General features: G+C 42.4%; 1 protein-coding gene across 1 annotated transcript in view; it reads right to left on the reverse strand.

Annotated features, from left to right (window-relative positions):
* IK (IK cytokine) overlaps positions 1-26,106 on the reverse strand; it is a 61,688-nt gene that overhangs the window by 35,018 nt on the left and 564 nt on the right. Inside the window, exons 2-10 of the mRNA XM_075856277.1 lie at positions 22,233-22,296; positions 20,958-21,050; positions 20,797-20,856; positions 20,478-20,645; positions 12,653-12,767; positions 10,867-10,937; positions 9,302-9,348; positions 9,037-9,200; positions 1,605-1,713 (exon numbers count right to left, since the gene is read on the reverse strand). Coding sequence (XP_075712392.1) covers positions 1,605-1,713; positions 9,037-9,200; positions 9,302-9,348; positions 10,867-10,937; positions 12,653-12,767; positions 20,478-20,645; positions 20,797-20,856; positions 20,958-21,050; positions 22,233-22,296 — 891 coding nt within the window. The remainder of the gene's footprint in view (positions 1-1,604; positions 1,714-9,036; positions 9,201-9,301; positions 9,349-10,866; positions 10,938-12,652; positions 12,768-20,477; positions 20,646-20,796; positions 20,857-20,957; positions 21,051-22,232; positions 22,297-26,106) is intronic.

The following is a 26,106-nucleotide window of genomic DNA, read 5'->3' on the forward strand; positions in this document are numbered from 1 at the left end:
GACGCACGTGATTTTCAAGCGCGTCGCAGGGACCTATATTAGTCTATGGGGCCGTGCAGACAGTCCGTGTTTTTTGCGCATCGTGAGTCCGCTGCGTAAAAGTCACAGCACGTCCGTTCTTTGAGCGTTTTTCGCGCATCACGCACCCATTGAAGTCAATGGGTGCGTGAAAACAACGCATGTCGCACCAGTGAAAAGGATGAATGAAAACCGAAAAGCACCACGTGCTTTTCTGTTTACAAACATCCAAACGGAGTGTCATAATGATGGCGGCTGCGCGAAAATCACGCAGCCGCGCATCATACGGTGATGACAAACGGAGCTGGTAAGTGCCTTTTGCGCAGGCAAAACTCCGCGTTTTTTGCGTGCGCAAAAAGCAGACGCTCGTGTGAATCCAGCCTTAGGTCGGGTTTACACGTGTGTGCACAAAAAACACACTCGTGTGAATCCAGCCTAAGGCTGGATTCACACGAGTGTGTTTTTTGCGGACGCAAAAAACGCGGCGTTTTGCCTGCGCAAAAGGCACTTAACAGCTCCGTTTGTCATCACCGTATGATGCGCGGCTGCGTGATTTTCGCGCAGCCACCATCATTATGACACTCCGTTTGGATGTTTGTAAACAGAAAAGCACGTGGTGCTTTTCTGTTTTCATTCATCCTTTTCACTGGTTGCGCGAAATCACGCGCGTCCCACGGAAGTGCTTCCGTGCGACATGCGTGACTTTTACGCAGCGGACTCACGATGCATGAAAATCACGCACTGTCTGCACTGCCCCATAGACTAATATAGGTCCGTGCGAGGCGCGTTGCACGGACGTATATCCCGTTCGTCTGAATAAGCCCTAAGGGTAAGGCCACACACAATGTTTACAGCTGAAAAATCGGAAGCAGAACGCCTACAAGCATCTGCCCATTGGTTTCAAAGGAAAATACGGCGTTCTGTTCCGACAGGGCGTTTTTTACGTGGTCGTTTTCCAAAACCGGCACGTAAAAAGACGCCCACCAAAATGAAGTGCGCATCACTTCTTGGGACGTTTTTGGAGCCGATTTTCATTGACTTTATAGAAAAACAGCTCCAAAAAACGGCCGTTAAAAAACGCGAGTTTGATTAAAAAATGGCTGAAAATCATGAGCGGTTTTCCCTTTGTTTAGTAAGCGTGTGAACATACCCTTATCCTTTTGGTGTGTCCTATAACACACCCAAAATGGCTGCCGGACACTGCTTAGCAATTTGAAGACACCTTTTCCTGGCTTGTGGGAGGGGGGGGGGGGGGTGAGATTATCTCCAACATTTACAGCAGCTGTGAGTCAGGTTGCTTTGCCTTATTCACCTTGCTGTAATTCTGGGAAGTGCTCCCCCCTGGTGGCCAACATAGGAAAACATGTCAAATTATTATTTGATTTTTAATACTTTCCAGGATATGGAAGAAAAAATAAATAAAAATACAGCAAAAAAACGTAAAAAATATAATAGAAATAAGTAACGACACTTAAAAAAAAGGTTTCATTCGCGACACATTCCCTTTAAGGAAACCGATGAATTAGCTTATAAAAACAGGACACACACCAGGTATTGCAGTAAATGAGAAACACGCCTATAACTACCTTTGTCCTTTTTCTTCAACTTTTTGTTCCGAGTTCCTTGCCTCAGGTAGGACAAGATTTGAGTCAGCTTGCTAATGACGATGTCATTTGTTGTGAGTGTTGTTTGAGCCTGAAAAGTAGAGGTTTATGTTAAACTGTAGCACAAGGGATCACGAATAAATTTTTCAACAAGACGCTAGAACTAACCAAATGTTAGAGAAAGCATAAGAGGTTATATGGAATTTAGAGCAAGGAATTATACTCCCTGATATGAAAGCGTAACTGCAGCATAGCGGCTGTTCTGCAGAGCCGCAGTTCTCCATAATGGCCGCAATGCAGTTGTCGGAGCCATCTGCTTCCAGCTCCAACTACTGTATAGTAGAGTATACTGAGTGTCATCTCAGGTTGTTTTTTTTTTACTTATAATGTAGGAACCACCTCTAGAGAGATGGTTTGGGACACTCAGAAAACACACACACTATATATATATATATATATATATATATATATATATATACACACACACATACATACACACATACATACACACACACAACCGTTCAAAAGTTTAGGGTCACTTAGAAATTTCCTTAATTTTGAAAGAAAAAGCAGTTTTTTTTCAAATGAAGATATTAAATTAATCAGAAATACACGCTATACATTGTTAATGTGCTAAATGACTATTCTAGGTGCAAACTTCTTGTTTTTAATGCAATATCGACATAAGTGTATAGAGGCCCATTTCCAGCAACCATCACTCCAGTGTTCTAATGGTACATTGTGTTTGCTAACTGTGTTAGAAGGCTAATGGATGATTAGAAAACACTTGAAAACCCTTGTGCAATTATGTTAGCACCGCTGTAAACAGTTTTGCTGTTTAGAGGAGCTATAAAACTGACCTTCCTTTGAGCTAGTTGAGAATCTGGAGCTTTACATTTGTGGGTTCGATTAAACTCTCAAAATGGCTAGAAAGAGAGAGCTTTCATGTGAAACTCGACAGTCTATTCTTGTTCTTAGAAATTAAGGCTATTCCGTGAGAGAAATTGCCAAGAAACTGAAGATTTCCTCCAACCGTGTGTACTACTCCCATCAGAGGACAGCACACACAGGCTCTAACCAGAGTAGAAAGAGAAGTGGGACGCCCCGCTGCACAACTGAGCAACAAGACAAGTACATTAGAGTCTCTAGTTTGAGAAATAGACGCCTCACAGGTCCTCAACTGGCAGCTTCATTAAATAGTACCCGCAAAACGCCAGTGTCAACGTCTACAGTGAAGAGGCGGCTCTGGGATGCTGGCCTTCAGGGCAGAGTGGCAAAGAAAAAGCCATATCTGAGACTGGCTAATAAAAGGAAAAGATTAATATGGGCAAAAGCACACAGACATTGGACAGAGGAAGATTGGAAAAAAGTGTTATGGACAGACGAATCGAAGTTTGAGGTGTTTGGATCACACAGAAGAACATTTGTGAGACGCAGAACAACTGAAAAGATGCTGCAAGAGTGCCTGACGCCATCTGTCAAGCATGGTGGAGGTAATGTGATGGTCTGGGGTTGCTTTGGTGCTGGTAAAGTGGGAGATTTGTACAAGGTAAAAGGGATTTTGAATAAGGAAGGCTATCACTCCATTTTGCAACGCCATGCCATACCCTGTGGACAGCGCTTGATTGGAGCCAATTTCATCCTACAACAGGACAATGACCCAAAGCACACCTCCAAATTATGCAAGAACTATTTAGGGAAGAAGCAGGCAGCTGGTATTCTATCTGTAATGGAGTGGCCAGCACAGTCACCAGATCTCAACCCCATAGAGCTGTTGTGGGAGCAGCTTGACCGTATGGTACGCAAGAAGTGCCCATCAAGCCAATCCAACTTGTGGGAGGGGATTCTGGAAGCATGGGGTGAAATTTCTCCCGATTACCTCAGCAAATTAACAGCTAGAATGCCAAAGGTCTGCAATGCCGTAATTGCTGCAAATGGAGCATTCTTTGACGAAAGCAAAGTTTGAAGGAGAAAATTATTATTTCAAATAAAAATCATTATTTCTAACCTTGTCAATGTCTTGACTATGTTCTAGTCATTTTGCAACTCATTTGATAAATAGAAGTGTGAGTTTTCAAGGAAAACACAAAATTGTCTGGGTGACCCCAAAGTTTTGAACGGTAGTGTATATATAATATATTGTGTATATGTATATATATATATATATATATATATATATATAGAATTTTAATTCAGTGCAATAGCCAGGTTAAGTCTTGCAATAGTAAATTAGGGGAGGAAATTAGTATCCAGCTTAATACCAGTGAGGAACAAATGGTCTGCAATAAAACTCGATACACAAAAACCCACATACCGCTCATCTAGTTGACGTAGCTGCTAATAGGAATTTAGTTCCGGAGTTTAAAAATATTATGAGGGGGAGAAAGCAGAGCATTTACTAGCGATTATAGCATATGCTCAAATTGGGCCTTCCTATATCAAAGGTTTTCAGCATTCAGGGGGAAAGGTGGTTTCCGATGCCAAGCTGTCTGCTACTTGATACCAAATCCAGTCCGATGTCGGTTAGCTTCATTTACCACAATTATCGTTAGTGGCTAGAGACTCCCTAAATGCTCCTCTTCAATTTGAGGAATTACAGGAAGTATCGAGTTCCTTTTCTAATGATAAAGCACCTGGGCAAGGTAACCTGCCTGCAGAACTAGAAGAAAAAAAAAATTTATCTGAAAAATGTTACTTCCTTACCTGTTTTTAAAGGGCTTTTCCAGGGACACTAGTTTTTTCAAGCCAGGCAGCGCACGGAGGAGTTTTTAATGAGTGGAAATTGGGGCGGGCATTGAGGCATAAGCAAAGAATTTAACACGGCGGGCATTGAGGAGGCTGCGGACCAATGTGATGCATCAAACCCGGGTCTAAGTCAGAAGTCCTGGGTTTGAGGCATCCTATTGGTCCACAGCCTACTCCATATCCGCTCCGTTCATTCTATGCTTCTACTTCAATAGCGGCACCATTTTCGTCAGTGCCCGAAAGCTGCCTGCCCCGATGGCATCTACAATTATGATGGGGTACATATATTTAGGGATAATGGGGATTTCATTTGTTATCGGAGGTTTGGTCACGAGATTCAGAATAAACTGGGAGGGGAAGGAAGAATTAGTGGGGAGGGCCAATAGACACACAGGGGGCGGAATAATTAGTAAAGAACAGTCCTGTGTCGTTACGTAGGTCAGTGAGGGATCGACACAGGACTGCGTGTATACTAACTCTTGTGCGCGAGCCTGTGTCGAGGGAAAAAAAAAAAACGACGACGGATGAAAAGCAGAACTTCCAGCAGGGCAGAAGTAGGGAGAATATGAAGAAGCTTGTTCAGATTAAATATAGAATGTATATTAGGAACGTTATTAAAGAATTACATGGAATATTACTTAAAATTTTTTGTGTCCCTGGAAAACCCCTTTAAGGCAGCGTCTCTTCTGTAATCCGTGTGTGATGCCACCATAGTGGTGCTGCCCAAGTCATGCAAGGACCCTCTTCTCCCTGACGCCTATACCATTATTGCTGGTGGATGTAAAGATCTTGGCTAAGGTCTTGGCTGGGCGGATCTCTAAAGTCATTACCTGTCATTTATTCCGACCGAACCAGTCTTTATGACAGCAAAGTCCACAGCCATCAATACCCAGTGGCTATATATTAACTTACAAATTACCACAGATAAATGAGGCTCAACGAGTGGGCAGCTCGTTAGATGCCGCTAAGGCATTAGATAGGGTCAAATAGCCATTTCTGTGGGAGGGGTTAGCTAGGATTGGTTTTGAAGAAACTTTTATAGCGTGGGCTCAACTCTTCTACAAGGATCCCAGAGCGAGAATAAATGGGCAATGGACGGTTAATGGAGACTTTTCCCTTGGGAAGGGACAAAATGCAGGGGTGTCCCCCATTACCCCTTCTATTTGCAATAATGAAAACACCGCTAGCTCTCTGCATAGATCCCTCTATTGCTGGATTTTGTTATGGGGAAAGGGAGGAGCGGCCCTCTATACAGACGACATGCATCTCATTCTAAGGAAATGTTACACCTTTTTTGCCAGTGGCTATGTTCATAGTTGATAACTAATTTTATGTATCTAAATATTAGGGAGTCTAGGAATGTAGCAGAATATGAGCAACTTAATCTTGATTCGCTGATTGGTAACTTTACTAAAAAATTACACGTAAATTACCTAGATCAGTGGTTGGACAAACCAATGTGGTGAAAATGAACTGGATGCCAAAACTTCTTTACTTTCTGCACAAATCACTAGTTTGGTTCCCTCTACCATTCTTTACTAAAAATTAAAGCTTTGTATCAGGACCCGATATGTAAAAAGGGTCATCATAGAATTTGACTAGAGCCGCTGCGATTGAAGGAGGAGGAAGAGGAGGGAGCGCGGGCAGAGCCCAACCCGGAGATATATTTTTTGGACTCTCAACTACCACACCTGCTGGTATCCTTGGACAGTAATGGTTTTAGCATTAATGCCAGAAGACTTCACACCATCCATTTAATGTATAAATTGTGGTGGGTAGTGAGGCCCCTGCAAGGCATTAGTGGTTGTGCGCCCCACTCCACTTTGTTAAATTCAGGCAGCCACAGTTTTTTGCACAAACTGGTGGGTTTTCATCAGTGGAAATAAGCAGTACGACTAGTTTCCCAAATCTGTACTAAAAGGTGTTGAACAATTTTCAGTTATTCAGCAGGAATGTGGCCTGCGCATGCTTTGCTTTTATCAATACCTGTAATTGAGACGCGCTTCGGAGTTTCAAAATTGCACGGTTAGTCTAAGCATCCACTAGAACACTGCTATTGTTATGAACGAGAAAGCAGAAATCAATTCGGGTCTCATATCAATGTTGTATAGGCATTTCTTGTCATGGTTTCTGGAACCCTTCCCATGCACTGTTGAGGAAAAATGGGAAACAGACCTGGGTACCATTAGCGATGAAGTTTTGGCTAAAATTCTGCAGGCAGTTCCAAAGCTCTTTAGTAATGCGGCCTGTGTATTTGCTCACTTCTATTTATTACACCAAGTCTATCGCTCTATTTTATGTTTTTGTTTTTTTTTATAAATTCTTTTATTTTGATTTTGTAATATGAAGATCAACAGACAATCGGACAAAAATCATCAGAATACACTCAAATGTGCTATTGACCGTGGCCTCAGGCCCGTTACATACAGTGCATAAATTCAATAAGAACAACAAGAAGTGCAATATCTCTGAGTGATTTTGGAAGGCATGCAGCTATGCACCATGAACCCGCAGCGATGCATAAAACTCCATTGCAAAACAGAAATATAGTGAAGGAAACCAGAAAAGCGCAGAGACAAAAGGAAAGGAAAGATAGACAAGTGTCTGACATACTTGAGCCTAGGGAGGGGGACCCTGAGCCATCTATTTTATGGTCTTAACGTATCGGTCTCAGAGGAGTTTCTGCTTGCCGTAGGTGTCAGAATGAACAGGCGGATCCACATGATCTAGAATTGCCCAAGGTTGAGAAGGTATTGAAGGGAGGTATTGCAACTGAGGACTTATTCACATTGCATTTTAGCCCTACGTTTAGCATGTACGCCAAGAAAACTGCCGACATACATGCTAAACTTGTCCATGGGGATCGGTTAGCCCGACAAAGGCCAAAAGAGTGACCTTTTGGCCTCAGTCGGGCTGGTATACATTGGTCCAACTTTTTTTTTTTTTTTTTTTTTCGAGAAGGGAATAACGTAGTAGACTACGTTATTCCTTCCCGAGGAATCCCGCAAAAAAAAAGTATACATATATGGACAGTAACGTCAGGGGCTTCCCCGGGCACATCACTTCAAGTAGCGCTCTGACCTGGGGGTAAGAGCGGGGTATACCACTGAATACCTATTCAGTGAGAAACGTTGCTAAATTCCACCAGAGGTGTAACTCAGGACTCCGTCTACCTACGACGGAAGGTAAAGAACGCAATGTGAACCAGGCCTAACTGGTCCTGTATATGGACTTTCCATACTGGTTACCCCATTATAATGCGTATTAGGATATGTCCAAAATCTTCCGTCAATGATGTTCTCAAACTTGGTGCTTAAACTTTTATATAATTGCACGGAAGGGAATAGCTCAATGCTGTAGTGCAATAATTTATTAATAACGTTATTTGGATAACTCGGATGAAAAATGGAGTTCATCTTAAGAAAAATATGCAAGAAAAGTTTGAAGAATTATAGGCTAAATTGTTAGATGAATTAGGTCTGGCATCTGCTTCTTTTACTAGACAGAATTTAGCTTAAAGGGGCTCTGTCACCAGATTATAAGCGCCCTATCCCCTATATAATGTGATCGGCGCTGTGGTTTTTATTTTGAAAAACGATCATTTTTGACCAAGTTATAAACTATTTTAGATTTAGTTTCTTAATAGACAACTGGGTGTGTTTTTACTTTTTACCATCTAGGCGTTGTACAGAGGAGTGTATGACACTGACCAATCCGTGACCAATCGGTGTCATACACTTCTCATTGTTCCAGCCCAGCTTCATTCACAGCACAATCACACTGGGCTGGAACAATGAGAAGTGTATGACACCGATTGGTCACGGATTGGTCAGTGTCATACACTCCTCTGTACAACGCCTAGATGGTAAAAAGTAAAAACACGGCCAGTTGTCGATTAAGAAACTAAATCTAAAATAGTTTATAACTTGGTCAAAAATGATCGTTTTTCAAAATAAAAACCACTGCTGTTATCTACATTACAGCGCCGATCAGATTATGTAGGAGACAGGGCACTTATAATCTGGTGACAGAGACTCTGATAACTAGGGTGTGCATAAGTAATTCTGGGGATCTCTACGCTAATGAATATTGAAGACTCTCTGCTGTTTGGAAGATATAATCTACATCTGACAAAAAGTGTATTGAGGTGTTAATTCTGCTATCCTACTCCTGCACATTGAGTTTTTAAGAAGCAATCGAAGGAGGTTGTTTTGTTGTTATGCAACCCAAAAAAATAAAAGTTTAAAAAAATAAAAATAAAAAAATCAAGTAAAAGATAGAGGGGGGAACAAAATAAATGCAGAAAAGCTCAGCTGAGCGTTCCACATCTTTGGCTATGATCTGTGCTTCTCATCAGACTGTAGATTGGCTGTTCTGTGGGAGTCCGTCTTCAGGCTGATGAGAAGAGCTGATCACAGCCGAAGGTGCAGAGCGCTTCACTGAGTGCTTCTGCACCTTTGTTTCAGCGATTGTAAGAATCTCAGCACTCGAGCCCCCACCGATCAAACTTTTTGATGTGTCACTATGACATATTAAATGTCTTCTGAAAGTGTATTTACTCTTTAAAGGCATTATTCTGCATTAATAAAAAGGTGTACCCACCTGTATGTCCTCTTCTACAGGGGGTATGAGATTTACAATAGAATAATAAAATTTCACTATCATTTACCTCCATGGTTGGACAGTCGGCTTTGCTTCGAATAAGCGTTGTTGGAATGTCAGTATCTGCGTACTCGTCATCTAAATCTACCACATAGGCCATTCGTCCAGGCAGGAAGAGCTCATTGCGCTCATATGCTTTGCCCCTAAAAAGATTCCGGTACACATTCCGACCTATTGAAAAGAGAAAGAACAAACACTTTGTATGTTATCCTGCAATTTTGTTCTAAATATTCTCTTGAAGAACAAGCACAACGTGTGGAGTGTGGACTTACCAAGGCGAGTCTTAAATTCAATCTTATTTTCTGGATCTTCATCTTTTCTATAGAAAATGAAAAAACATATGAACGATTTAATCAAGCCACGTTCACATGAAAAGCGGACTTCATGTAACCATGCACGTGCAGTTAACCTACCAATGAAAACAGGGACCATGGCTTCTTCTGGTCGTACAGCCAATGATCTGAGTGAGATGGCAACTAAATTACAGAAATCATCCCAAGTTTGCCAATATTTGTTTTTATAGCAATTCTGCTACTATTCACAAGGTATGTATTAACTGGTTCCCGACCGCTGGCTGTATTTTTACGGCCAGCGTCCTTAAAACCCGAGCCATAGACTTTTTACGGCTCGGGTTTAAACTTGCTGCCCGCGCGATCGGGCAGCTGAATGTCGGGTCTCCGGCTGTCAGTGACTGCCGGGGACCCTGAGGAAAGGATAGAAGCAGCTTTCGCTGCTTCTGTCTTCTCCGATGTCTTTTTACACAGCGCTCAATGAACACTGTGTATAGGAATAGAGACAGCAGCAGCGGCGCTGTCTCTATTCCTCCCGGTGATCATGTGACTGGTCACCTGATCGCCGGGTGCCGTTACTGACAGACTGCTGCTGGGTCTTACTAGACCCAGCACAGCCCTATTAGTGACAATCGTCACTATGAGAGGGCTGATTTCCCCTGTAACTGGGGCTGCTGTGCAGCTCGTTACAGTGGAAAAACATGGTGTAAAACAAAGAAAAAATATATATAAAGTTCCCCAAAGGTCTTTTTTGACCTTTGAGGAACAGACCATAATAATAAAAAATAGTAATAGTAAAGTGCAAAAAAAAATTAAATAATAAATACACATAAAATACCCACCCCAAAAAAAACGTTCCCCCCCGCCAATCATTGTTGTAAAGCTAGGGCTGACCCAATTACCCTAATATAGACATGTAATATATTAAAATTTACGGTAGACAATGACGATCACAAATAAAAGGTCTATTTTAGGGTAAAACTATGTTATTACCAAAAAAAAATAGCTGAAACTTAAAAAAGCTTATTTTTTTACTATTATTTTCAAACTTTATGAATAAAAATTCTAAAAATAGCAAAAAAGGTGTGTATAAAAACGATAAAAAAAAGAAACCTGCATTGTCTACGGAAAAAACGTCGCAAAAATCACGTCGTTAGCCCAACAAATAAAAAAGTTATAGCCATTTAACGAACACGTGCTAAAAATGGCTAAACGGTGTCTGGTCCTGAAGGCGCAAAATAGCCCGGTCCTGAACTGGTTAAATCACGAGAGCAAAGCTAGAAAAAAACCTAGTTGCCAGGTTGACTAGATCTTCTTTCAGCCAAACGCATGGACAATTTATGCAGTCCATGTGAGAAATATCCCTGTAAGAAATGTTATAAGTTGAGAATACCGGAGAATACCTGAGTTTTAGAGGTTGGAAATCAAAGCGAATTACTTTCGAGAAGCTGCGCCCAGTTGGGAGAGCCAGATTTAGAAATGAGCCATAATCCCTCTTACTCATCTACCAGAAAGATTATTATTTTATACAAGTTTGTGATACTCACTTGGTTTCTTTCTCTGGCTTTTCAATGATATCCTCTTCTTCCTTTTCTTTGCTGGCAATTTCAGCACGGACCTAACAATACACAACATTCCCTGTAAGTTTTTCTGGTGGCTGAAGAACACTTAAAGGGAACCTGTCACCAGCATTTCACCTATTGAACTCTACTCAGCCCCCGCTGGCTGCTGCGGTCAAAAGATCTTTGCCGTTATCTCCTCTACTAAATTCCTCCTCCGACCACACATAACAGTCGGAAACATTTTGCGTCTTTTATGGTAATAATCCGACGGCCGTTCGTTCCTCTTCTTATGCCCGCCCAACGCCGAAAACTGGTCCATCCTGAATGCGGCCAATTAAAATTAAGTTGTCAATCAAAAGTAAGGAGACGGGGTTAACTCGGAAAGGCTTTAAAGAGGCTCTGTCACCACATTATAAGTCGCCTATAGTGTACATGATGTGATCGGCGCTGTAATGTAAATCACAGCAGTGGTTTTTTATTTAGAAAAACGATAATTTTTGACGGAGTTATGACCTATATTAGCTTTATGCTAATGAGTTTCTCAATGGACAACTGGGCGTGTTTTACTATATGACCAAGTGGGCGTGTTTTACTATATGACCAAGTGGGCGTGTTTTACTATATGACCAAGTGGGTGTTGTACAGAGTGTATGACGCTGACCAATCAGCGTCATGCACTTCTCTCCATTTACACTGCAGATAGCGATATAGCTATATCGCTATTTGCAGTCACCTAAACACACTATAACGCTACTCATGTGTCATGACAATGAATATATATTACCTCCAGCCAGGACGTGACGTGTATTCATTCTCCTGACCACTTCTGTAGCGTCTGTGTGATTTACAGCACAGCACAGCGAGATCTCGCTGTGCATGACCGTTTACAGCATTATCTCGCGAGACTACGCCTGCTGTGCTGTAAATCACACAGACGCTACAGAAGTGGTCAGGAGAATGAGTACACACGACGTCCAGGTTGGAGGAAATGTATATTCATTGTCATGACACGAGTAGCGTTATAGTGTGTTTATGGGACTGAAAATAGCGATATAGCTATATCGCTATCTGCAGTGTAAATGACGAGAGAAGTGTATGACGCTGATTGGTCACTGATTGGTCAGCGTCATACACTCCTCTGTACAACGCCCTCTTGGTCATATAGTAAAACACACCCAGTTGTCCATTGAGAAACTCATTAGAAAAGCTAAAATAGGTCAATAACATAAAATGATCATTTTTCTAAATAAAAAAAACACTGCTGTGATCTACATTACAGCGCCAATCACATCATGTACAACATAAGCCACTTATGTGGTGAAAGGGCCTTTAAGAATGATGATTTGACTCTTTTCGAACGAAGATATGACTCTTTTCTGCTCATTAGCATTCACTAAAAAACTGAATATTAAAAAAAGGTACAGAGCCTACTTAGAAGATAACAGATTACATATACATGATTTTTCACCCACTAGCACCAGGTATTGCAGGTTTAATAGGTGAAATGCTGGTGACAGGTTCCCTTTAAGCAAAGAGACTGCGACTTATAAACCATAAAATAATACAAATTAGGCTGCATTCACATATCCGTTAGGGCTCTATTCTGACACTCCGTCTGAGGTTTCCGTTTGTGTCAATCAGGGCTCTATTCTGATGGAAACCTCAGACGGAACGTCAGAATAGAGCCCTAACGGATATGTGAACGAAGCCTTAGCTGCAAAAGATTCATTTAGTACATGATCTGCATAGAGGACACAAGACTATTCCTAACCTTTTGCAATAGGGCAAAATCCAGGCCTTTCACCAAGTGAGTGTGCTCCATGTCACCACCCAAGAACTTAGACTCCTGGATCAACTGACGCCTTTTCTCTGCTGCGGATTTGTCACTGCAAAACACCAGAAACAAAACACAATCAATTACGTTCGAAGAACCTGGTAACCTCATAACTTTTTTTAGGGGAAGATTTTTTGCTAACCCAAACAATAGCCGTAGCCTAAAAACTATGGGGGGAATTGAACAACGATTCTACACCAGTTTAATGTAAAATTTTAGGTCGTTTCAGGTAGGGGGGGCGTGATAGTCAGCACTATGACACTGTCCAATCAGCTGCAGACAGCGTCGGAGCGGTGTGTGTACGTACGTATGTTATAGGTCATGGCAGAAAGGCACTTCAGTATCCAAGGACGTATCCAATACGTATTTACTACTACTGGCTCTAACTCGGCTGGAGCCGCAATTCAGGACTTGCTTGAACAAGAGCAGGTTGAATTGGGAGCTGTATATAGTTGCTGCTTTCACTTCAGTCTATGTGTAGGAGGAAAGGGGATGCCAGCATTTGGGATGTGCTGGCATCATACAGGGAGGGGAGAAGCTATCCTCCTCCTCCTGTCCCTGTATGGCTATAGATGACCCCAGGGGAAGGGTTAACATGAATTTGACTTTATGTTGTCACCCCAACATATTTATTTTTTTAAGGGGAGGAGAAAGCGAGCCATAGTCCGTCTAATTACCCCTCTGCATCTAATTAGGCCGTCTATTGACTTAATGATGCGGACACTTACCAGCATCCGGATTACAGAGTCAATAAAGTTTGTACATTTTACACTCTTTAGCATAAAATCCACTGATTGCTACTTTAACTAGCTAACCCATTAGATTAAGTTTAGGCAATTGAAATGTTAATTTTTTATGTTATTTGCAGAATTGCAGCAAAATAAAGCAGTTTTACTGTAAATATATATATATTTTTTTAATACAGTTTATATAGGGGAATGGATAATGATATACCCATATAAGCCTCAATTTAATTTGCATGCAAAAATTTGTTGGTGCATTCCTGTGGTTTTAGCGTGTCATTAACACATGCACCTGTGAACGTACAAATTACGGTTCGTTTCAGAATATAATTGGTTTTGATATGGGGTCTGCTTGAGTACGCATTTTAGTCACAACGTTGATTATAAGCAAAAACTGTATGAACAATCACTATTAGATGCAAAGTTGCATAAAGGTGGCTGTGGGTATAAATTATTTAATTGTATTTTTATACATGGTATGCTGTGCGCCCTCAAAAAAAAAATTAGGTTTTGGTAGAATATTAGCAGTTTGCCATGTGCAGTCTATATTTTTAACGCATTTGTGAATAATGGCAAAATATTGCATGGGGTTTATTTAAAGTATAACAAGACTTTAGAAAAAGTCTTAAATTGTCATAGTGACATGTCAGAAGTTATGATCAGGGGGGGGTCCGAGCACTAAAACAAAGCCGCAGAAGCGCTCAAGTGAGCGCTGAGCCGCTAGGTTTCTGATCGGCTTTCCTCGGAGCGGTGTGCGGGCACAATAGAAAGTCTGAGTCCGTACACCACTCGCTTGGCTTTCCGAGGAAAGCAAAATCAGAAACGAAGCGGCACAGCGTTCACCCGAGCACTTACGCCTCTTCGTTTTAGCAATCGTTGGGGGTCTCAGTGCACGGACCCCAACAGATCAAAACTTCTGACGTGTCAGTGACACGTCAGAAGTTTTAAAAGTTTAGTTATCTTTTAGCCATTTTTTGAGAGCACAAGCTCTTGTTGATATAGACGCATGTAACAGACAAGAACTTTACAAACCGTGGTCTATTATTTTTACACTATTTTTGATGTAAACCTCTGTTTGTATGTGAGCTTTAGGTGCAAATATTAGAATGCATTTATTTTTTTTAATACATTTCTGTTTGTCACAAAGTAACGTGAAAGTGGACATGGCTACCAACAGCTCATCAAGTCAATTGCAAATCATTAAAAGTGGTCTGCTTTCAGGAAATATATAGAAAATTTTCCTGGCTACAAGAGATGCAAAAAAAAGAAAAAAGGAAAGAAAAGTGTCCAAAAAAATAATCTATATATATATATTTTATTTTTTTTGCCCCACATAAACACACTGAGCTTCAGTCTCTCCTTAAGCAGTAGAAGCAGACTAAGTAAAGGTCAGTCAGAACAAGAGGAAAATATCTCCAACAAAAAAAACATGCGAACATTGACCAAAATAAAAGAAGTGTGTGCTGTCCCCCCAATGAACTGGATGAGAAAAGGATTTTATGGCGAGTACTCGACTGAGGAAGCCCAAGAGCCAGTCGTCGCCCCCTGGGAAGTGCACCATCGGCAAAGCGGAAACAAAACGTTCTGCCCAGGTGAGGTTTTTTTTTTTAGCGCTGCGCTTCGAGTCCCACCCTGGTGATGGAGATAAGCCACGGCCGTGACTTTATCCATTTGTACTCGCACCGGATGGCCGGACAAAAGATGTCCAGTGCAGCAGACAAAAGGAGATGGCCCTGAACTCCAGCAGGTTGATGGGGAGAAATGATTCCTGCGGGGGAATCACAGCCCCTAAGCCGTGAGGTTCCAGAACATTCCTTCCCACCATTTGGGGCTTGCATCCATGGAAAGGATCTGCCAGGTTAGCGGAAGGAAGTGAACGTGGAACTGTGCGAAGGGAATGGCTTCAATCAAAGGTAACATGGTGCCAAAAACGCTCATGCACAGAGAGGTCTGTGAAGCTGTCCGCAAGGACCAAATTCTGTTCTGAAAAACAAAAAACATTTCCTAGGAAAGGAACACTCTCGCTGGCTGAGTGTCGAATCCCACGCACAGGAAAACAATTGTCTGGGAGGGGGATAGACAAGTCTTGGATCAATTGTCAATTCAACAAAATCGGCACAGGATATGCAGAGTGATCTGGAGAGCAGCCACGCTCTCCCTGGTAGGGAACTTGCTGAAGATGATGTCGTCCAGGTACGGGGTGACAGACACACCTCTGGTTCAAAGAAGCACCATCACCACAGACAGAATTTTGGTGAAAACGCAGTGCCATCGCCAGACCAAATAGAAGAGCTACAATCTGGTGAGGGGGAAACGGCACTGCAAAGCGAAGGAAGCGCTGGTGAGACTGGCAAATAGGAACATGTAAAATACACATCCTTGATGAAGTTCCCTTAGTTCTATGGAAGCGATGAACGAGCGGATGGATTCCATGCGGAAATGGCGGACCTTGACACTCTTTAAAACGCTTGAGGTCCAGTACTGGGCAGTCCTTTTTTTGGAACGACAAAAGTAAATCCTGAGAAATCTTTTTTCTGGAGGGAGACTGAAGAACAGCATAATGGAAGAAGCGCTCTGGAGGAAAGCTGGTAAATTCGATTTTTGATCCCAAGGTTACCATTTGAACTCAGGCATCCAAAATGTGGGAAAGCCAGACATCCTTGAAGCACAGAAGTCTGACCCCCCCCTCCCACTCAAAAGGGGGTCAAGCAGGGGCGCACCTTCAGGCAGAGCCAAGTTTGCCAGCCCCTGCTTTGGCGGTCAGAGGGTGAGGACACTAGGAGGGAGGGACCTTGAAGAAAGTCTTGGCTTTAGGGTCCTGGCAAGATGGCAGTCTGGAAGGAAGACTGAGTGCTGGAGAACCCATGAAAAGACCAAAAACAGGGACCGGTCTACTTGCAAGGGGCAGCCGTTTGACTGTTTCAAGTCATGGCATCACAGATTATTTCATCCAGTCGGGTCCCAAAGAGAAGGGAACCTGAAAAATTAAGTGCTGTCAGAGACTGCTTGGAAGCCATATCCACAGACCAACATTTGAGCCAGGCCGTTCTGAGTCTAGCAATGGTAGAAGCTGAAGCACGAGCCACCAGACTAGTAGCGTCAAAGATGCCTCGCACAAATATTTGGATACATTAGATAGGTGATAGGAGGAATTGGCTGATCTTTCCCAAGTAGCCCTGGAGAGGAGACCATGACGAATCTGCTGACCCAGGTTGAAGTGAAAATAGGACGTAGGGCATAGCCAGTAGTCTCAGAGTTGGATTTAGCAAAAAGGCTCCACACAGGAATCCACAGGGTCTTGGAACAAAGTTGCAGCTGCCATGGCTAAAGTAGTAGTCTTGGTCAGGCGGGAGACTGGAGGGTCCACCGCTGGTGACTTATCCCATTTGAAAGAGACCCCTTCCAGAAAAAGATACATAACATCCAACTGGCTAGTGAGAAAACTTGTCTGGATGTTTCTATTCCTTAGAAACCACTCCCTCGAGTTCAGAAAGTGTAGGAAAAACTTTCTGGGACCGTTGAGGGTGAAGGAAGGAAAACAAACCAATTGAAGGTACTGTGTCACGTGACCTGTAATGTGTCATGGGCAGACTTAAAGAGGCTCTGTCACCAGATTATAAGTCCCCTATCTCCTACATAATGTTATCGGCGCTGTAATGCAGATAACAGTGGTTTTTATTTTGAAAAACGATCATTTTTTACCAAGTTATGAACAATTTTAGATTTATGCTAATTAGTTTCTTATTAGACAACTGGGCGTGTTTTTACTTTTTTCAACTGGGCGTTATGAAGAGAAGTGTACGACGCTGACCAATCAGCGTCATACACTTCTCATTGTTCCAGCCCAGCTTCTTTCACTGCACAATCACGCTGGGCTGGAACAATGAGAAGTGTATTATACTGATTTGTCAGCGTCATACACTTCTCTTCACAACGCCCAGTTGGTAAAAAGTAAAAACACGCCCAGTTGTCTATTAAGAAACTAATTAGCATAAATCTAAAATTGTTCATAACTGTCAAAAATTATCGTTTTTCAAAATAAAAACCACTGCTGTTCTCTGCATTACAGCACCAATCAGATTATGTAGGAGATAGGGCACTTATAATCTGGTGACAGAGCCTCTTTAAGAGCTTCAACAGAAGTGGAGAGGTTTGAGGATTTTTTGTCATCCAAATCAGAATCAAAGTAGGAATAGGGGCGGGGAGGAAGCAAAGGACCATACCTCCGGGGGAGGAGGTAAGGCAGAAGAGACAGGTGAAAGCAAAGTTAGTCGAGTAAACCTGGCCCGCTTTTGGAGTCTGCCACGTGAGGAAGATGTGGACGGAGAGTCTAAAGTGACTGAACAGAAAGCCGAACCAAGATGCACATCATTGACTGGATGTTAGCGAGGTCACCAACGGTCCTACAAAGAGAATGAGCCCAATCCGGTTCAGTGCCCTCAATACCAGGCATGGGTAACGCTGGGGATGGCAGGGGTCAGAGATGCTTGACCAGGAGTCTGGCATACATCCCAAAAGGAAGTAGGTTGACCACATGAAAATTTAGTGCTGCATTTAGAGAAAGCATAACTAACAGTGACGGTTGCCTGGCAGGAAGGCTCTCCCCTAGGGTAAGACATTGCAGTAGAACTGCTCATCGTACTCATTCTGGAAAGACGGGTGGTGAGATGACTAGTGGGTACACTCAGGTACTGCACTGCAGCACAATTATTCCTTAAGTAAGCAGGTAATGGCTGCCTAGTTACCTAGGTCTGCTAGGAAAATAACTCCTACTGTAGGGAAAACACTCTGAGTCTAAAGGAAAAGGCACCTGTAGTGTGGAAAATAAATTAAAAAAAACAATTAAAACAAAAAAAAGGAGGCCTACCTGGTTTCTGGACAGTTTGTGCTGTCCTAGAGGCAAAGGCAGCAAGACTCTGTCAGGAGGTCCTGTGTCCATTGACGTGTCTGCCCGAATGAAGGACCGACAGAGAGGTAGGCATAGGCCACATCACCGAAACGCAGCGATTAGACGTTGGCGGTCATGAGTACACAATCATTCAATCCAGCTTTTTTTTTTTTTACTGTTTTCCCCCTGAAGAGAGCGGAGTACTATTGAACATGCTGAAGACCCACCCCTTGCCTAACAAAAATACTCCAGCACCACAAAATAACGCCGCCGGCTAGAGCTGGCAGAAAATGGTGTCCATTTAAAGTGAAAAAAACAGGGAGCGCCTGCAAGCTTGTGCCGTCGGATACAGCTTGGCTGTAAATGGCAGCCATTAAAGTAAATAGGACACGAAGGCCTAAAAACAAGTGTATAAGTGAGCTGAGTTTAACAAGTGTTAGGGAGTGTCTCGGACTCACGCTCTTCCTTGGGCTGGAGCACCCCGTCAGCGAGTCGCCCTCGGTGAGGGGAGATACTGGTGGGAGCAAAGTAGAAGAGCTGCACCTTAGGCTGGCGGTGACAGAGGAGCTGACAATGTTGTACCTCTTGTCTTCATAGGGAGGGGAACAATGGCGCAATAGAAAGGACACAGTGCGCCCGCCTTGGAGGGGACAACAGGAAAACCATGTTTCTCAATTAAAATAGAAAAAAAAAATATATAATTTACTTCAATAAAAAAAAATAATGTAAAGACACTAAGCTAAGACTGTATTAGTTCAATGTCGTCTGTAGGTGGGGTTTATACCGTCGGAGGGGCTACAATTGAATTCTTAGTGTCAAGCCTCCTAGTGGCAACACCATATACCCACTGTTTGTTGTTCCTAATGTAAGTAGGGATGTCACGATACCAGAATTTGGACTTCGATACCGATACTTCGTTTAGTATTGCGATTACGATACTTTGCCAACAGTAATAAAAAAAAAAATGTCTTCCGTTTTCTGATGTGAGGCGCGACGTGTGATGAATTTTGAACGCGCCTCACATTAATAGTAATTAATCCCATCCAGTTTCTCAGTCATAATGGGTTAATGTGTGAGGTACATGATGGGGTTAATTACTATTAATGTGAGGAACATGGAGGTTAAATTCATCGCACCTCGCGCCTCACATTGATAAGTGATAGAAAGCCGTGTTTATTTCATTTTTTTTTTACAGCATACACATCATAAATGATGCAAAAAAAATTGTTGTGCAGGTTATTACGGCCGCGCCAATACCGAATGTGTATATTTTATATATTGACTTATTTTAATGTTTACTGTAAAAAAGGTGAATGTGTATTTTTTTTAAATTTAACAATACTTTGTTTTTAAACTTTAATGTACTGACATATCAGATATGTGCCAGTACATTAGCATGTGGACGGATAGTACAGGCAGTTGTTAGGACATACCTCAGTATGCCCTAACAACAAGAAATATGGTAGGACAGCCCTGGGGTCCGTCAATAGACCCTGGGCTGTATGCCCATATATGGTATGGCCCTCGATCGCGTCACAGGAATTCCCTGTGACGCGATCCAGGGGCATCCCCCCTTCTCATTTTCCCCTGAATGCTGCAGTCAGCTGTGATCGCAGCATTCAGGGGAATAGCGGCGGAGATGAGAGGTTTCTCTGATTTCCGCCGTTATAGAGCAGGGCTGTGGAAGTGTAATACAGCCATTGCCCCGCTCCTGACAGGAAGTGCGCGCGCGGTCAGCATGAGGTGATGCGGCCGGCGCTGCACTAATGAGCGGCGGTTTAGGCACTGAAGACAGAACATGGGGGTGTTTTGTAGTGCGCCTGCCATGTTCTGTCTTCAGTGCCGCAGCTCATTAGTGCAGCGGCGGCCGCATCACATCATCCTGACCCCACAGCACTTGTTATCAGGACTCCGGAGTGGAGCAATCGCTGTATCACACAGCTGCAGCCCCGCTCTCATACATTCATGTATTACTATACTGAGCTGTGCGGCGAAGTATCGAAATACAGGAAATAGCGGTATCGAACCGTTTAGGGATGCAGAGTATCGAAGTTTCGATGCATCGTGCATCCCTAAATGTAACCAAGAAAAATATTTCTATACTAAAAATATACAATATTAAAACTCTTACGCCTCAGCTGTAGGTCCCACTGCTCGATAATTTGCTGTTGTGCTAATGAGTTCAGTTTCTTCGTAGTCCTTGTTGACGCCATCTCGTCGCTCTTTGGCTCGGTCTCTATATTTCTCAGCAAGTTCTCTTTCACGTTCAATTTCTTGCTGTCGTAACTTTGCATAGTAGCTGTAAACAAAAAATAAATAAAAATTAAGCCCTAAATACATAATAATGAACATTTACCTGAAGTGCAATAATGAAATAGAATGCACACTTACATGCAAGGTATCTTTGCCTTATGAAATACAATACAAGCATGATGCAGCTCTCAAGTTACCTTTTTTTCTTCCTTCTTCTGGCAGCTGGATCTTCATCCTCATTATATTCACGTGGCATTCTGGAAAGTACAAGTTGGAATTAGGATGGTGTTTAAAAACAGCATTTTGTTCCAATTATAACAAATCTTGTTTGATGTCAGGGACTCCTAGATGTACTTACTCATGATGACGGGATTTTGTAGGTGGTGCAGAAGAAGGTGTTGAACGTGGGGTCATAAGAAGTTTACGGAAGTCTTCATTTGTCAGCTTTGACCTATAAACAATTTTGAATAATATGTACGTTTTTATCAAATAATGGAATTAGCGCTGCACAAAGCCAAACTGGTAACAATTGACAAGATTCCATCTTACCCTCTAAATTACATGTCTATGTATATTGGACATATTAGATTAATGATTGTTTCTTTCCAAGTACGTCCATTTCATGGTGTGCCAAGTAAATAACAATTTCAGTAAATACTTTCATTGCGGAAATTCCGCCGCGTATTACAGTAGCAGCAAAGTCGATGAGACTTTAACAAATCTCATCCACGCGCTGAAGAAAAGAAGTGTTGAAATTTACTTGGGGTGCAGATTCTCAATCTACAACGTGTAAATTTCTCTTGAGGAAACGATGCAGAATTTCTGCACAGAAAATCCAGACAGAAATACTGCAGTGTTTACGCTGTGTGTGTGAACGTACCCTGAAGGGAAGAAAGCAGTTTGTCTAGTAAGATGTTCTCTTCCGTCTGGAGGACAGTAATTTTGCATACTTTTTTCCAGGGAGAATTGCACTAAAGAATCCCTACAAGCAGGACCTCTCCACAGAAAACCACGAATTGAACTCTCCCTCCTCCTCCACAGCACAGAGTGCATGTGAGGAGAAGTTTTGCCATTTTGCTATATCAGGGGGGCAGCGTGTGGCATCAGCCACAGGGGGCAGTGTGTCTCATCAAATGCATCCATTTTTAAAACGGAAAGAAAAAAAACTGATTCAAAACGGGTCAAAATCGGACATTAAAAACGTAAACACGGCCTAGAACGGAAGCAGAACGGCCAAGAAAAACTGACGCTTTTAATCGGGCGACACTCTGACCATGTCGTGTGAATAGAGCCTAAAGATCACTGGTCTGAAACACGGGCTGAAAGGAACCGCAACTTTTGGACTAATGTATCTAAAATAAAAAAACATAAAAATCTAACAACTTAATGCAAATAGATATGATTAAACAGATCCTACCATTTTGTCACTACAGTTTTTGTGCAGATCTATCTTTTCTCATGGTGTGTAGTTTGGTCCTGCATTTATGTGTCACTCCATTCCACCTGCTCCCTCTTTTACGGTCTGCAGGTTAGTAAATAGTGAACCGCACCCCTCCCTATCCAATTTTTTTTCATTTTCTCATATAGTGCCATTTAATAAAAATTAAGCATTGTACAAATGTATGTTACTTACTGGAATGAATGCAGATCTTCCACCTCATGGCCATCTGGGGCCAGAGGATTGGAAAACAACTCACCTGGAATAGAAAAAAAAATAAAAATATTTATATGTGAGTCATTACCATAACAAGAAAATTTATATATATATATAAGGAAACACACGAATATGGTGCTGCTATTCATTTTTATGGACAGGGACTGCACATACTCCTCCTGCTATCTAGCCGAGAATGGAGATTTCAAGTTTTGGGAGTCAGTTGGACCAAAGCGAAATTATTTTTATTGAAAAAAAAAACATATGAGGGAAATTTAAAAAAAAAAAAAAAAAAAAATAGAACTGTAACTACTTTTAGTAGTAATGGGGTTCCTGTGCACGATGAGGCCCAACTGCGGTAATTGCACAAGGTTTAAATACACAAGAGAAATGGAATACCATTAAATACCTCCCCTCTCTCCTGACACCTTCACTCCCTGAACTCTGTTCATTTGGAGGCATAAGTCAATCATTCAGTCAGTGGACGAAGAACGTCTTTCCTCTGCTGTGGCAGCACCTAGCAGGTCTTGGAACTCAAAGTACCCTTACGTGCTGCTGCAGCAGAGGGACAGAGTTAGTCTGGAAGAAGCAGGGCTACTCAGGTGTGCAGATTAAACTGAACACTGCTCCCCCCTGGTCTGTACAGCCGGGATCCGTACAGCCGGGATCCGTACAGCCGGGATCCGTACAGCCGGGATCCACTGTCTGGCTGAGGTCTAAAAAAAGTCACAACCTAAATACTGTTTTTATTGTTATTTACTTTCTCTAAGGCTCTGTTCACATCATGATTTTAGCCTTCGTTTGACATGTACCCCGGGAAAAGCTTCTGGCATATACACTGGTGAAAAAGTTCAGCACTGTGAGGCTATGTTCACACGCTAGACTAAAAACGGCTGTAAAATATGGGAGCCATTTTCAAGGGATACTGATATATTGATGTGTTTTTTTACGGCCGTTTGAGATAATGAAAAACAACACCAGAAACGGCGCAAGAAGTGACATGCACTTTTTTTACGGGGCGTTTTTTTACGCACCGATTTTAAAAACGGCCGTGTAAAAAACGCCCCGTCGGAATGGAATGCCGTTTTTCCCATTGAAATCAATGGGCAGATGTTTGGAGGCGTTCAGCTTCCGTATTTTCAGCCGTTTTCCGGGGCGTTTACGGCCCGAAAAATGGCTGAAAATAGGCCGTGTGAACATACCCCGAGTCGTATATATGCAAACCCAAAGATTTTATTGTTGTGACACCCGTAATCCACCAATGTGTGTAAGAACTTTGTGTGAAATTTAACTCTCCTTGTTATAAACATTTATTAGCAATAAAGAGTATTTGGCTTATATTATTTTTTCATTAAAGAGGCTCTGTCACCACATTTTGCAACCCCTATCTGCTATTGCAGCAGACAGGCGCTGCAATGTAGATTACAGTAACGTTTTTATTTTTAAAAAACGAGCATTTTTGGCCAAGTTATGACCATTTTCGTATTTATGCAAATGAGGCTTGCAAAAGTACAACTGGGCGTGTTGAAAAGTAAAAGTACAACTGGGCGTGTATTAGGTGCGTACATCGGGGCGTGTTTACTACTATTACTAGCTGGGCGTTGTGTATAGATGTGTCATCCACTTCTCTTCACAACGCCCAGCTTCTGGCAGTGCAGCACTGTGACGTCACTCACAGGTCCTGCATCGTGTCGGCACCAGAGGCTACAGATGATTCTGCAGCAGCATCGGCGTTTGCAGGTAAGTCGATGTAGCTACTTACCTGCAAATGCTGATGCTGCTGCAGAATCAAGTGTAGCCTCTGGTGCCGACACGATGCAGGACCTGTGAGTGACGTCACAGTGCTGCACTGCCAGAAGCTGGGCGTTGTGAAGAGAAGTGGATGATACTTCTATACACAACGCCCAGCTAGTAATAGTAGTAAACACGCCCCGATGTACGCACATAATACACGCCCAGTTGTACTTTTACTTTTCAACACGCCCAGTTGTACTTTTGCAAGCCTCATTTGCATAAATACGAAAATGGGCATAACTTGGCCAAAAATGCTCGTTTTTTAAAAATAAAAACGTTACTGTAATCTACATTGCAGCGCCGATCTGCTGCAATAGCAGATAGGGGCTGCAAAATCTGGTGACAGAGCCTCTTTAAGAGCATTTCCATTAAAGTGGACCTATACTTTTATCAAACTTTTGACCTGTCTTAGTGACGTGTCAGAAGTTTTGATCAGTGAGGGTCCGAGCACTGAGACCCCCATCGTTGGATAAAACAAAGTGGTAAAGGCTGTGCTGCTTAGTTTCTGATCAGCTCTGCTTTCCTCGGAAATCAGTGCGAGCGGTGTAAGGACTCAGACTTTCTATTGAGCCCGTAAACCACTCGTTCGGCTTTACTAGTAAAGCCGGGCAGAGCCGATAAGGAATGAAGCGGTACATCGCTCGCCTAAGTGCTAATGCCGCTTAATTTTAGCAATCACTGGGGGTCTCAGTGCTCAGCCCCCACCAATCAAAATTTCTGACATATCACAAAGACATGTCAAAAGTTTTATAAAAGTACAGGTCCACTTTAAACCAAGGACTACAATTAACTAAACCACAAGTGAGAAGAGAACATTATAAGTTACCTGTCACATTTACAGAGACAACTATGCCTTTGCTGCTGAGGGGTCCTGCAGATCTGCTAACTCTCCCCCAAATCCACCACACAGGTAAATTTCTCAAAGCATTCAAAACTTATCCATTGGTTCTGGTTACAAGATTCCCATGTTCCAACAACAAAACGGTGGGGGTGACTGATATTTGACAAACATGGCAGAAAAGTTGCACAAATATTGACATGCTAAAAAAGATGTGTGAAAGATCCGTTGGCCGATCCACAGTGGAAATTAGAGTTTCAGCCTTGGATTTCTGCTGCAGATTTTCTGAAAAATCCTTGGCAGATTAGTCTTCGGCAAATCTGTGCCGTGTGTACATGGCCTCAGGGGGTTTTCTGGTTTTGGGTTAATCACTATATATGAAAAGTTCTAAAACTTTAATATATTTTCTGTTTCAATGCCTCACCATTTTCAAGATGTGTTTGCTTTAAGTGAATGACAACACTTGTTTACATTCAGAGACTGCAAACCTGTACATACCGAGTTCTGCTCTATGCTGAGAAGGGGGATACAATTGAAAGGCTCTGCGAGCAAAACACAGATAAGCAGCGTGTGTAACATCTCATGGATCGTTTTCTACAACGTGTAAACCCAGGCCGGACGGGATACAGTTGTATCTACTTCTCAGCGGAGAGCAGGATTAGACGTCGTTCACATATGCATTGGAGGCTCCGTCGCAGAGCTGACAAAAATTACCGGAAACAATAGTGTAGCATCCTGCGCTGTTTCCGGTAAAACCACGTACACCCCGACGGAAACCATTCAATGGGTTCCGTCACCCATGATGGTGCAACAGAACCAGTGCTTTCCGGTTTTTCCCTTGTTCTGCTCCTCTGATGAAGCAAAGCAATGAAATGGGGGAAACGCAGGTGTGAACGAGGCCTTAGGTATGTACAAGTTCACTACCTCTAAATATAAACAAGCGTTCTCATTCACGAATAGCAAAAACATCTTGAAAATGGGGAGAAACTGGAACAAAGAAGATTAGAAAAATGTAGAACTTTCATGTTTACAGCGATTACGTTTTACTTACATAAAACCGATAAACACCTTTACGTTCTTGCCAATAAGTTTCTAGGGGTTTTCCCACCAGACTTCTACCATATACCAATTTGAGACGCCACAAACATCTGATCTCTGGGGGTCTATCCTCCGAGACCCCCAACACCTGAGAACAGGGGTGTCCACGTCAAGTTCCCAGCA

The sequence above is a fragment of the Rhinoderma darwinii genome, chromosome 3 (genome assembly GCF_050947455.1).
Source record: "Rhinoderma darwinii isolate aRhiDar2 chromosome 3, aRhiDar2.hap1, whole genome shotgun sequence".
Classification (NCBI taxonomy): Eukaryota; Metazoa; Chordata; class Amphibia; order Anura; family Rhinodermatidae; genus Rhinoderma; species Rhinoderma darwinii.